We start from the raw sequence: 14,481 nt of genomic DNA on the forward strand, positions 1-14,481 counted from the left end.
TGTGAACCTCTTATAACCTCATATTGTCTTAACTGCTGATGCTGACGTTGAAAGCATTCATATTCATTAAAACGCTGCTCAAAATTCACCCCTCCCAACAACAGCCAAATTTACACACACATACACACACACACACACACACCAACAGGCAAAAGCCCAAACAAAAACCAGTTCTCTCTAAAATCAATTTCCTGAATTTATAGTAATCCTAAGGAAGTTCTACATTCATATTTCTTCTCTTTATTTATTTGCCACGTTAAAAAACATGAGCAATGTTTTGGGTTTTCTGTTTTTGCATAATTTTTATCTTTTGTTTTCTTTTTAAAATGAGCAGTCTTGAAGGCTGATATGGTAGCATATTAGATTTTCAGACAGGCGTAAAACTACACAACGTGTGTGGCACTCCTACTTTGCAAAGATTTCTGCACGGTAATAAGAGGAGACAAATTATGGAATCAGCTGGAAAAAGAATCGTGGAAGCTCTGTCGCTGGCTGTTAAAGACTGCAGAGCAGGCCTAGCCTGGGCCATGGCAGAGAAGCAACCTCCTTCTGCATTCTGGGATCCGGGTCACACAGCGCCAAGTGCGGGATTGAGGAAGCTGGGTTAAAACCTTCCTATCCCAGTGGGGGGGGGGGGGTGGGTGGGTGATGACAGTGGCTCCAAGATGAGTCAGCTCATTACAGTGCTTTAACAGTGACAGGAAGAAGTATAACTGACAGACTCTAAAGAAGATATGCTGCAGGAGGGGGATTTTCTTGGGAAGAAAATGTTAATTTATAGTCATGAACACAGGGAGGCCATGGGGTTGTACCGAGAGCTTTTGCAAACCATGGAGCCATCACAAACTGCTGGAAAGGCTAATGAGAAGAATAAGACAAGTGAAAAAAAAACAAAAAAAAACAAAAAAAAAAACAGTTGTCGCCCCAGAAAATAGATGCATTCCTCTTTGAATCCTGTTGCGATCTAGTACTTTTCCTTACCTGCTAACCTCAGGAAGATTCCCTGATGACAAAAACTTCCTGCAGTAGAACTGCATGGTGAGAATGACAGACTACTGTCATTAAATACTAGGTATAGCAGTTGCTTGCCTATAATCAAGTATCTTTGTTACAAGGAAAAAATGGTCAGACAGTGAGACTGACAACACAGTTTCCAATTGTTTGATCTTTTTTGTGGCTAAGGATCAGAGGCTGCAAGGGAGGGTTCCGTGAAGGATTCTATATGTGCAGTGAGGGACAGAGAAACTCTGATTCTGAGTCTTTCACTTTCTCATTGCATATGCTCTTGAGATTTGTGCTGTAAGAGTTTTAATGAAGTCTACCATGGGTCCTTGCTCTCAAGATTTGATTGAGTCAGATAAAATAGATGACAGCAGGAACAGAAGCAAAAAAAAAAAAAAAAAAAAAAAAAAAGTCAGGTGGTAGACATGAGGTTGAGGATTTTGTGTACCCTAGGATCCAAGATGGCATTTTTGGCATTTTTAGTAGAGTTGATAATTGATGGGATTGCAAAAGGGGACATGCCAGGACAGGGCAAGTCATTTTCATGGGAATTTTCCGAGAAGATGGGTCTAACAGTCTGGAAAGTCCTGCCTGCTGGACACTTCTGACGGCCAGTGAAAGGCTGCAGTGCACAGCTTACTGCCTGAGAGTATTGGAAGCTGGTCTCAAGCTTATTTATAATTCAGAAACTTTCCCTGCTGATGAAAGCCCCAGTGGGCACGGCGTCGTGTTTATCCTTAATCCCAACCTGAAATAGTGATGAGCTGTTCAGACTTGCACACCTACATGCTGCACGGTTCCCTGGTTATTTTTAATTTGGTTTGTGGAGGGTGTGAGGTTGTATTGGGCAAACCCTACAGTGCTTGGGTGAGAGAGTGCCTGTGGTTCGGGAGGGGTAAAGGATTAATGAATACAATTTTATAAGCCATTGTTCTGAGAAGGAAATTAATTATCTGTCCTTTTGTTTAAACCTGACCTAATATATTTAAATTCCCAAATTTAACCAGTAGAAATCTGTAGTATCAAGCTCAGGCTTTCTAAACTAGTGGTCTAGACAACCACTTAAGCTATCAGTCTCTAACAAACCTCATTGCATTACTGTGTATTTTGATCTATGAAGGTACTTCCCTTAAGTTCATGGAAAATGGAATTTAAAAATGTTTGTTTTGGTGGAAAAATGTTTTTTGAGGATTTATTTTTTATTGGAAAGGCAGAGTTTCAGAGAGAGGGAGAGAGAGACAGTGAGAGAGAGAGAGCGAGATCTTCCATCCACTGGTTCACTCCCACTGTGGCCACAACAGCCTGGGCAGGGCCAGGCTGAAACCAAGAACCAGGATCTTCTTCTGGGTCTCCCACGTGGGTGCAGGGGCTATCTTCTGTTGCTTTCCCAGGCCATTAACAGGGAGCTGGATTGGAAGTGGGGCAGCGGGGACTCTAACAGGCCTGGTGCTGCAGGTAGCCACTTAACCTACTGCACCACAATGCAGTCCCAGTGGAAAAAAATCTTGAAACCCACGCACATGCATGGCCTTCAGAAAGTTAATGAAATGTGTATTAGGAAAAACTATGCATATGTTTCAGTTTTCTTTTTTGCACCAAAGTAAACTTAACTCCTTTTTATTAAAGATTTATTTATTTATTTGAAAGGAAGAGTTACAAAGTGAGTTAGGGAGAGAGAGATCTTCTACCTACTGGTTCACAACCTACATGGCTGCAACAGCCAGGGCTGGGCCAAGCTGAAGCCAGAAGCTTCTTCCAGCTTCTCCCATGTGAGTGCAGGGGCCCAATCACTTGGGCCATCTCCCACTGCTTTCCCAGGCAGGGAGCTGGATTAGAAGTGGAACAACTGGAACTTCAACCAGTGTCCTTATGGGATGTCAGCATTGCAGGTGGCAGCTTGACCGGCTACACCACAATGCCAGCCCCTAAATATAACTTTTAATTTCATTTTTCTGTGAACTTTCTGAAGCAGCCTCATGGTAGTATGTCATGTGTAAAGATCATTTAAGTGTGGGAATTAACTTTGACTTTTCACCCCTCATTGTCATTTATGTTAGTATACTGACTATTTGGCAGAGTATTGCATTAGCACTCGTTTTAAGTAGTTTTGTTTAACCATATAGGAGATTTGAGATATCTGAAAGTTGATCTTTAGAAATTGGGATATAAAACCCAGAGAAGCACTGAAGCCTTGGACTGTCACAAAATGAGTGACATTATTGATGCTTACTGTTCCAGATCTTGGATGATGGCGGGGATCTTACTCACTGGATTTATAAAAAGTATCCGAACATGTTTAAGAAAATCAAGGGCATAGTCGAGGAGAGTGTTACTGGAGTCCACAGGTAAGGTTTGACATGGCCATACTTGGCTTCATGCAATCTTGTGATCACAAACGTGTAGAACACAGTATAGTAAAAATCAGAACCTGCTATAAGGTGACAATATCTGAGCCTGCACACTTGTTTTTAAATTAATAACACCAATAATAAATCTAAAATAGTAAAGGGGGGACGAGTGGGGGAGCCAGTGGGATCCTCATCCTTTCTAGTCCTTGTGAAACAATGACTGCTTATTCTTTTGGACGAATTTCTTTGTCCAGCAAATGTTGGACAAAACTTCTCCAATGAGCCAGGAACTGTCCTGTGTGCTGGACTCTAGCAGTATACAAAACAGACAACAGCTGTGCCCCTCAGAGAGCTGCATTCTTACATAGAGCGAGGACTTGGGATTCTGTTTCTCGAATAATAATTCCCTGAGGAAAGCTGGAGTCACTTCTGTTTGTTGTTATTCACTCCTAAGGAACTCAAGTGCCGGCCAGTGTTGTAGTGTAGCAGATTAAGCCACCATCTGCAATGCTAATATCCCATATCGGTTTGAGTCTCAGTTAAAAAGAAATAAGAACTGCAAGTATTAAATAAAGTTGGAGGGAATAAGTCCCATCAGTGTTTCAGTGTACTGTGATCTTTTTGTGTATACAAAACTGTGGCTTGTAGTATGCTTCAAACTCAAAAAAATGATGAATTTTGAATAAAACACATAAAATCTTATTCTTTTTTTTAGAGATTTTTTTTATTTTACTTGAAAGTCAGAGTTACACAGAGAGATAAGGAGAGGCAGAGAGAGAGAGAGGGAGAGAGAGAGGGAGAGAAAGAGAGAGAGAGAGAGAGAGAGAGAGAGAGAGAGAGAGGTCTCCCATCCGCTGGTTCACTCCCCAGTTGGCTGCAACAGTCAGAGCTATGCCGATCTGAAGCCAGAAGCCAAGAGCTTCGTCTGGGTCTCCCACACGGGTTCAAGGGCCCAAGGATTTGGACTGTGTTCTGTTTTGCCAGGCCACAACAGAGAGCTGGATAGGAAGTGGAGCAGCCGGGACTCGAACCAGTGCCTATATGGGATGCCGGCACTGCAGGCAGTGGCTTTACCTGCTATGCCACAGTGCCAGCCCCATAAAATCTTTTTTCCTAAAGATTTTTTATTTATTTGAAAGGCAGAGTAAAAGAGGGAGAGAGAGAGAGAAATATCATCCATATGCTGTTTCTCTCCCCCAAAATGGCCACAGTGGTTGGGTCTGGGCCAGGCCAAAGCCACTAGTCTGGAACTCCATTCAGGTCTCCCACAAGGGTGGCAGGGATCCAAGCACTTGGCCCATCTGCAGCTCTCCCAGGTGCATTAGCAGGGCACTGGATCACAAGTGGAGTAGCTGGGACTCAAACTGGCATCCGTATAGGGTACCAGCATTGAAGGTAGTGGCATAACACACTGAGCCACAACACTGGCTCCAAACACACAATTCTGATCTTTGACTAAGTTTAAATATATATATTTACATATGTATATTGAGGTATAAATTTGAGACTATTTGAAAGTTAAAATTATTATGTTAGAATAGTGGAATTATGAATGATTTTTAAGATAATATTTAAAGTTACTCTTTTTGTAATTGAAAAAGGGAATAAATTTAATATGCTGTTTAACATTTTATATTTAGAGCCATAAAATTTAGAGGAGGGTCAAGAATTTTCCCTACAAGACTTTTGCTTATTACTTATTTTAATTTTATTTGAAAGGCAGGGAGCTAACAGAGACAGACCGAAAAAGATCTTCGATTCTCTGGTTCACTCCCCGTATGCTGGCTGAGCTGAATGGAAGCCAGCAGCCAGAAACTCCACCTAGGCCTCCACATGAGTGGTGGGGACCCAAGCACTTGGGCCATTACCTACTGCCTCATAGGACATTTGTTAGCAGGAAGCTGGAATCAGAAACAGAGCTGGGACTCGAACCCAGGCTCTCCATGCAATCTGGGATGCTGATGTCTCAAGTGACATCCTATCTTCCTAGAGCTTGTATACAGCTTTTCAATAAAGATCTCAATCAAAATTCATGGGGGGGGGGGGAGGACATCTTGTATACAAGCTCTAGGAAGATAGTCTTTATGTCTCAATATCCACCTAATAGGAGGAAAACTACTCTTGTATTATGCTCTCAACATGCCCAATCAGCGTTTCCTGGATTTGATTTGAAATCAGTGGTAGATTATTGAGTCTCATTATTTTATGTTGACTTTCCCTCATCCTCAGGCTGTACCAACTGTCCAAAGCGGGGAAGCTGTGTGTTCCAGCCATGAATGTCAATGACTCAGTCACCAAACAGAAATTTGACAACCTCTACTGTTGCCGTGAATCGATTCTTGATGGGTAATGTTTATTATCTTTGAGATGAACTTGAATTATTGAGTTGAGATTCTAATTTTATATTATTTGGTTTTGGTAATTTCTGGAAATGATTTGTGTAGCACCTCTGGATATATCACTACATTACATCCAATATTTTATTTTATTTTTAAATTGTTTACTTACTTGAACAGCAGACAAGAGTGAGAGAAATTGATGGATTGTTTTCATCTGCTAGTTCACTACCCCAGTGCCTGCAATAGCCAAGGCTGGGCCGGGCTGAAACCAGGAACTAGAGCCTCTTGCACGTCTCCCACAGGGCTGTAGGGACTTAAGCACATTAAACCATCATCTGCTGCTGCTGCCCAGGGTGCAGACCAGCAGGAAGCTGGAATCAGAAGCAGAAGTGGGACTCAGTCCCAGGAACCGCATGGGATGCAGGTGTCTCAGGCAGTGTCTTAACCACTGCACCAAGCCCCTGTCACCCTGATCTTTATAACCCAGAGCTATTACTGCTGTGAGTCTTATAAGAAAATCCATTTCACTATTGGTGAGCAGAGTTCTTTCTTTGTGACTCGACCAGGCCTGTGAGTCATTAACTAAAGATAGTGTAAACAAGTTAAGTATCTTTGATGGTTTGGAAAAAGTTCCTGGTGATCCTATTCCAGGTCATATGTTGGGCTGTCACTATCAGATCATTCTCTGGCCACGTAAAAACTTGTGGTAAACAGTAAGTTCCCAGAGACATTTCGAGATTTTCAAGTCTAAGAAAATCTATACTGTGTTCTCCCAGTACCCAGTTTCTGTTTCCACACAAGTGGTCTGACATTCCTTCATTCTTACTAGGAAGACTTTACAAATTTTCAAATGAAACCATTAAGTTTGTTTAACGGAAAAGTTGAAAAGGGAGACTAGGGGCTGGCATTGTGGCATAGTTAACAAAACTGCCACTTACGACACTGGTATCCCATATGGGCACTGGTTTGAGTCCTGGCTGCTCCACCTCTGATCCAGCTCCCTGCTGATGTGTCTGGGAAAGTAGTAGAAGATGGTCCAATTGCTTGGTCTCCTGAACCCTACATTGGAGACCTGGAAGAAGCTCCTGGCTCCTAGCTTTTGCCTAGCCCAACCCCAGGCCATTGTGGCCATTTGAGGAGTTAACCAGCAGATGGAAATTTTCCCTCTGTCTCTCTGTCTTTCTCTTCTCTCTCTCTCTGTCTCTCTGTCTCTATCTCTCACTTTTTCTGTGTAAGTCTGACTTTCAAATAAATAAATAAATCTTTAAAGGAGGGGAGGAGCTGGTGTTGTAGCATAGCAGTTAAGACTGCACTTGGGATGCCCACATCACATATCAGAATGCCTGAGTTTGAGTCCCACCTCTGCTTCCAGTCCAGCTTCCTGCCAGTGCACATCCTGGGAGGTGGCAGGTGATGACTCAAGTACCTGGGTCCCTGCCACTCACGTGGGAGACCTGGATGGGGTTCCGGTTCCTGGCTTCTGCCTGGCTCAGCCCTTGCTGTTGTTGACACTTGGGCAGTGAAACAGCAGATGGAAGATCTTTTGAAATTTCTGTGTGTCTCTCTGTCTCTCTGCCTTTCCAGTAAATAAAAATAAATGAATAAAATATAGAAAAGTGAAGAAAGGGCCTGTGGACCACATTGCTAACCATCCTGAACCTTAGGCAGTAGACTGGGTGGTGATACCATTTGTGTTAGAAACAGAAGGAGGCCGGCGCCGCGGCTCACTAGGCTAATCCTCCACCTAGCGGCACCGGCACACCGGGTTCTAGGCCCGGTCGGGGCGCCGGATTCTGTCCCGGTTGCCCCTCTTCCACGCCAGCTCTCTGCTGTGGCCAGGGAGTGCAGTGGAGGATGGCCCAAGTACTTGGGCCCTGCACTCCATGGGAGACCAGGAGAAGCACCTGGCTCCTGCTATTGGATCAGCGCGGTGCGCCGGCCGCGGCGGCCATTGGAGGGTGAACCAATGGCAAAAGGAAGACCTTTCTCTCTGTCTCTCTCTCTCTCTCACTGTCCACTCTGTCAAAAAAAAAAAAAAAAGAAAAAAAAAAAAAGAAACAAAGAAAAGGAAAAAAGAAAAGAAAAAAGACCTTTTTTAAGAAAAATAGAAGAAAAATTAAAATAAAGAAATAAATTTACAAAAAGAAAATTAGGTAAGTTGCTCAGTGTTAGTTCCTTGCCTTCTTTCCAGAACTCTGTTGGTAAGTTCCAGAGTTGAGTTAGATCTTAGGAAAAGCTTTTTGCTGTGAAATCCTTTTGATTTGGGCACGTTCAATGCAAATTCTAACAACTGTTAGTTATTACTGCTGTAGAGTCAATAATAATTTATCATACAAACTATGTCACAGTAAATTTTCATTCCGTTGAAGACAGTCTCTAGTTCTGTCCACATGTAAGGGTTATTGGGATGAATACTTTGATCTTTTCAAATCAATGGTAATCTGGGTATGTTTCATTAAAAATATTTACTCATCCACCACTAGGCATATTCCAGTAATCTCAAAGGAGCAGAGATACACTTTTCAGATCATAAAATAGATAGTATTCAGAAGCTCTTCTCGAGGGCCCTGTGGCTGGAAGAATTAAGAGACTAGACAGGACTGTTACATACTCCCAGAGAACTTACAATCCCTGTTGCCCAAATGTCCTTCGTTGGCCGAGATCTTCCCTAACCTTTATCCTTGGACACTGAGACACATTTGGGTCCCTGTGATCGCAGGGAAATCACTGCCTCATTGGAATCCGTTCAGGCCGGTCAGCCTAGCTATCAGTGTGCAGGGTAGGAGTGTTAAACTTTCCTTTCTACGGCACAGACGTGCGTAGCCACAGAGAATTCCTTCCTCGGGAAGAGACGTGAGGGCAGTCAAAGCAGAAGAGGTTTAGGAATGGGTTCTCTGGATTCTCCTTGCTCCGTCAGCCATTCCAGGACCCTTCTGCCAAGCCCAGCCAAACTTCATCTTTTCAATCAACAATTGTGTCTGCCCTTAATTATGTTTAACAAGAGTTACAGAGATACATGCAGTTATATTAGTTCCTATTGGTAAAGTGGCCAAATCATTAAAAAGGCTTGATACCTGCTTTGCCTTTAGGACGTTTATAGAATCTTTTTAACAGGTGAGGTGAGCAGATGGAAAGTGAGTAGCAATACCCACAAATATTTGTGGGAACCATCTCTCTCAGGATGGACTGGATTTTAGTTGAAAAGTCTCTTGCCTTGCTAGGAATTTCTAGAGAAGGGAGACTGATTGCATCTGAAGAGACGCCAGTAAGTGTTCCTGCAGGTTCTTTCATGAAACCTTGGGAACTGTGAAGATCAGCTTCCCAGAGATCCAGGCACAAAGAGGCAGAATATGTCTGAGAAGGAACCAAGCCCAACAAACTCGCTCTTGGGTTGTCAGTGCCAGCATCAAAGCCGCCCTGTGCAGAATTGCTCCTCGGGCTCCTGGTGCGTCGCCGTGGGACCCGGTGGCCAGTGTGACACCACTGAATGTGTTAGTCACTAATCACTATCGTCTTCTACGATGAGCTGGTAGATACTATTACCAGTAAGCTAGCATGTTTACCACTCCCTAAATTAAAATCACTACCACTCCCTAAATTAAAATTACATCTTTCCTTCACTGTATCTTTTCTTTTATTTCCAAATGTTATATGATGAATATAAATTGCTTTTATGTTTGGTATTTACTGTGTTATCTACTTCTTCCCTTCTGAACCACTCCCAAGAAAAGGGGAAAAGAAAAAAATTACTTTCATATATAGAGTTGATTAAATGGCATGGAATGAGAAAATTATTTATTTATTTAATTGAAAGAGTGACAGAGGGAGAGAATGACCTTCCATCTTGTAGCTCACTTCCCCAATGGCCACAACAGCCAGGGCTGGGGCAGATCAAAGCCAGGAACCTAGAACTCCATCTGCGTCTACCACATGGATGGCAGGGACACAAGAACTTGAGTTGTCATGTTCTGTCCCAGGCACATTAGCAGGAGCTAGATCCAAATCAGCGCAGCCAGGACTGCAATCAGTTCTCTGATACGGAATGCACGTTTCCCAAGTGGCATTAACCTGCTATGCCATGACACCTGCCCCTCTTATATATTTCATTCAACCTTCCTTTTTGATCATTAAATAACTTCTCCAGGATAGAAACCAAGCTTTCTTTAAAACTAAAAACTAAACAAACAAACCCATGAAAACAAAGAGACCAAATTGAAGCCTCAAGGGAAAAATGAGATGATTTTTCTGATTTACATTTTTTCTCCTCATAGGCTTAAAAGGACAACAGACATGATGTTTGGTGGAAAGCAAGTGGTGGTCTGTGGATATGGAGAGGTAAAGTTTAACCTTTCAGTTATTAGGCTTTGAAGTTTATTTTGCTGGAATATTCTAGAGTTTTTCATTTGCTTAGCCATAAGTACATTTGTTTACCTTTAGGTGGGAAAAAATAACATGTAGAGGCCTTCTGGTTAAACTGTAGTATTTCTTTTTCCCTTTGCGTGTTTACCATTTTTCCTTAGGTTGATTTTCTGACTTGTTCCAGTACCACTGTTTGTGATGTTCTTTTAGCTTGTGTTTTGAATATAAATCGTGAATGTGGGTGTTGTTATGCACATGACTGTGCTAAGAAAGGCCAGGGATGCATTCATTTATTTGTTTTTTTCCAGTCATGAATCTATTAAATGACATTCCTTTCAGGGGTTGAAAAAGCAGAGTGCACTTTCCCAGAAACTAAGAAACTGTGTCCCTATTGACTTTCCTTACCATGTGGTTCTCTCCCCCTCCTCAGGTAGGGAAGGGGTGCTGTGCTGCCCTGAAAGCCATGGGCTCCATTGTGTACGTGACTGAGATAGACCCCATCTGTGCCCTGCAGGCCTGGTAAGCAAACCCCGAGTCTCACATGCTGTCTTGGAGCTGCCGCCAAAGAATGACCTGGTTAATGCCACATCTTACCTCAGAGGGCCTAGATCTTCAGAAAGGCTGCCATAACTTCACACTCCATCTTTCAAAGGTCAAGGGACTCTGCTCTGAGAAGACAGAGAGCACCAGAGAAGCTAAAATTTAGGATTCGTGTGGAAATAACAGCGGATACGTTGAGCCAGAGAATAATTAGCTCCTTGCCTTCATAGTATGTAATCTTTGTCCCTTTCAAAACTACGGTCAAGAAAGAAATAGGCTAGTGTGGAGACACTTGGCTGTTGTGATACACTGAAAAGCATGCTTCTGTGGTATTCCTCTCCAAAATGCGTAGCCCGAATCCAAATTAGGAATAAAATCTGCTAACTCTGAGTGAAGGATTTATGGAAATTATTTGTACTGTTTGTATAATTCTTAAGATTAAAATGATTCCAAAGTTAAAAGGTAAAAAACATAGGTGCTTTCTCACCTGTAAAATGTGGATAATCATACCTACTTGATAAGCTTATGTTTGTTCAATAAAATCATTATGTATTAAAGAATAAATACAAAATTATATAAGATAGACATCTGCTGTCCCATAATAGATGCTCACTGAACAGTAGCTATTATTAACATTGCCTCTTGCCACGCTCAGCATGATGGGAAATACCACTGTCCTTGGAAACTAATGCAGAGTCCAAGTAGCCTGGATACACCACCCTGTCTCTATGATTACCCCTTCTGGAAGAGGGTCCCCAGGATAGAATGAGGCATGACATAAAGCTTTCCTGTTTCCACTTCCCCCTGCTCTACCGCTCCTGGTACATCCTAGCCTTCAGTGCACAGACTTCCCCAGTGGAGTTGCTTGCTTTCTCTGACTCAGGGCTCCAGCACAGGAGGGGAACCATGACCCTTCTAGTACTCTCGGGGTTCATTATAGAAACCTGAATGTGCTTTAATACTGATAACAGTACCATTCAATTTATCTTAGAAGTGGACCCGTCACTTACTCCGTATTCGGTACCGAACTATGTGCTAAGCATGAATAAGATGAGTAGATGAATGAGACCAGGTTCTACTCTGAGAAGCACATGGACAGATAACCACGGTGCAGTGCAGTAAGTGCTGCTGTAGGGGTAAATAGCACCTGCTTTTGTAGTTAGGGGGCAGGGAAGAGAGAGACGTCAGTAGAGCTGAGTCCTGAAACTTATATAAGTGTTTTCTTAGCTTGGAAGGATATTCCAGGTATAGGGAACATGTGAAAGTCTCCAACGAAGGAGACAGCACAGAATATTGAAGAAGACGGACATATTTTAATGTAACTGGCAGTTAGGATAAATTTGAGAAAATGGCAATATCTGAAGGTAGGAACCATAAAAATCATTATGTCAGTAAAGTCATATGTCAGTGTAGGTATTTAAGTCTAGTCCTGAAAACAGGCAGTCTCACTGGAGTATTTTTAACAAGATGTGACATGATCCAAGTTACATTTAGAGAAATCACTCTGCAAAATGATTTTGAGAGATGTTAAGTCTAGAGGCAATGAGACTGTGCCAAGGGCCACTGTAGTAATGTAGGCAAGAAGTATTACAGCCTGAACTTCAGCTAGGCCACCATGGATGGAGAGGAAGGATCAGACTAAAGGACCTTGTAAGGAATCAAGGAAAATATGTCAACCAGATTTGGTGACAGCTTCAATTAGGGAAAGGCAGTAGACAAGGATATTCTAGTTTATTTAGCTCATAAAGTTGGGTAAACCATGATGCTATTGAAGTAGAAGATATAGAGGAAATAGATGGGGTTATGAGTTTATTTTCAAACATAGTAAGTGGAACATTCATGAGAGCTATCTGGTAGATAATCTGATCCTTGGCTATGAAGCTTCAGAGATATCTAAAGTAAAGATATAAAGATGGTCATTTGGGAAAGCATGAGTACCAAAAGAATAGAGAAGAGTCAAGGGCAGAACCCTATGGAATACCAGTATTTAAAGGCTGGCTGATGAAAAGAGATAATCAAAAAAGTAGTAGGGAAACCGAGAAAAGAAAGTATCATGGCGTCTTGGACTCCATGATAAGACAGATAATATTTAATGTAGCAGTAGAAATTAGTAATAAAAGAGCCTAAGAAATATTTTTTTTTGGCATTCAGAAAATCATTGATCTTGGAGAGAGCAGTTTCAATGGGATAATAGCATCAGTGGCAAAGTGGCACTTTCTAGAAACTTCATTGGTGAATCTCATGGTAACCCCTGGCCCACTATTATCAGGAAGAAATAAGTTCCAGCAATGAGAAGGAACCTATTTCTGTCTTGTATAGTCCAAGGAGGTGGTTTGGATCAGCTGCCCCAACACAGTACAGTGTAGGTTCCAGAATGTTCCCCTGCTGTCTGTTTAGATTGACTGATTATGCCTTGTCTCTACAGTATGGATGGATTTCGACTGGTGAAATTAAACGAGGTCATCCGACAAGTGGACATTGTTATTACCTGTACAGGTAAGATGTGACATTTTAAGACAACTAGCACTTGGGAATACTTGTATAGAGCAAGTGAAAGATGTTTAGAAATGTAATAACAAAACCAGACTCCAAAAGCCAAAGAGATGGGAGTCTATAAAACTAGTGGGTGCCAGCATTGTGGCACAGCAGGTTTAGCTGCCACGGGCAGTCCTGTATCAGAGTACAGGTTTGAGTCCCAGCTGCTCTGCTTTCTATCCAGTTCCCTTTTGTCTTAACTGGGAAAGCAACAAAGAGGATGGCCTGAAGACTTGAGCCCTGCCACACACTGGGAGATCCAGAAGGAATTCCAGACTCCTGGCTTTGTCCTGGACCCACCCCAGCAATTGCAGCATTTACGAAGTGAACCAGCAGATGGATGATTCTCTCTCTCTCTCTCTCTCTCTCTCTGCCTGTCAAAGAAATAAATAAATCTTTTTTTTTTTTAGAAGAACACATTAGGAGTTTTATTATTAACAACAGAGAGAATCAAAAGAGGCAGGTACACCCTGCCTGCCTTCAGGCGCAGCACTCTTGATGTGAGGAAAGCAAAGGCTTTACTTCTCTTTTTGCTGAAGATCTCTGGCTTATGGGAATAATCAGGCATGTCTTTTGAGTACACCTGTGAGGACTTGAGAGGTAGACGTTTAATCCTAATTTTACTGAGGTAGTCACATTCAGTAGCACCCGGTAGGGTCCCTTCCATTTAAGCTGTAGCTGATCTGAAGAGGATCTTTCTATGAATGGCTTGTTCAGAGAAAGGCGCTGAAGTTGGCTTGTCAGAGGGTCAGCTTTCAGAGACTGGGCGCAGGGTTTGGCATTTCACGCTGATATCCACACAGGCTGCAGAGTGATCCCTGGAAAGACACAAGCAAAACCTTTCCCCATCATTATGAGGGGATCATGTTAGCTGTCACAAAGCACACCGGACACCGGAGTAAGGGAAAGGGTTTATTGGGGAACACCCTACAGACCAGAGTGAAGGGGCGGCGAAGGAAAAAGAGAGAAGGAGACTGTAAGAGAGAGAGACAGAGGAGGGAGAAGAGAGAGGAGAGAAGCCAAGAGAGGCCAAGAGAGCGCAGGAGGGAAGGACCGAGAGAGAGCACCTGTGCAGGAACAGGCCCTTTTAAAACTTTGCCTGAGGGCGGGCAGGGAAGCAGGAGCAGCGAATCCTATTAGGATGGGGGTGGAGCCTGGCTCAGGTATCTGGGCCATGCGGCCACCTGGCTACAACTGTGCCAGTTTCCTAACATTCCCCCCTTTTGTTTTTTATAAAGCAGGATTTGTATGGGATTACATTAGTCCCAAAAGTCCAAGAGGGGTAGAGGGACGATGATCTGTCTTTAAAGCTACTTCCTGCTGACATGGGGCGATGATGTACTCTTCACTGGCATGGG

At 42.7% G+C, this 14,481-nt stretch overlaps 1 protein-coding gene across 10 annotated transcripts in view; it reads left to right on the plus strand.

Moving 5' to 3' along the window:
* The window catches only part of AHCYL2 (adenosylhomocysteinase like 2), a 226,754-nt gene that overhangs the window by 190,284 nt on the left and 21,989 nt on the right, over positions 1-14,481 (plus strand). For all 10 annotated transcript variants that reach the window (XM_008258209.5, XM_008258210.5, XM_089328570.1 and 7 more), the window contains exons 7-11: positions 3,241-3,347; positions 5,580-5,696; positions 9,961-10,024; positions 10,479-10,567; positions 13,014-13,084. In XM_008258209.5, the coding sequence (XP_008256431.4) occupies positions 3,241-3,347; positions 5,580-5,696; positions 9,961-10,024; positions 10,479-10,567; positions 13,014-13,084 (448 nt within the window). The remainder of the gene's footprint in view (positions 1-3,240; positions 3,348-5,579; positions 5,697-9,960; positions 10,025-10,478; positions 10,568-13,013; positions 13,085-14,481) is intronic.

This window comes from Oryctolagus cuniculus, chromosome 3 (genome assembly GCF_051225735.1).
Source record: "Oryctolagus cuniculus isolate XC-2025 breed Fujian yellow rabbit chromosome 3, ASM5122573v1, whole genome shotgun sequence".
Lineage (NCBI taxonomy): Eukaryota > Metazoa > Chordata > Mammalia > Lagomorpha > Leporidae > Oryctolagus > Oryctolagus cuniculus.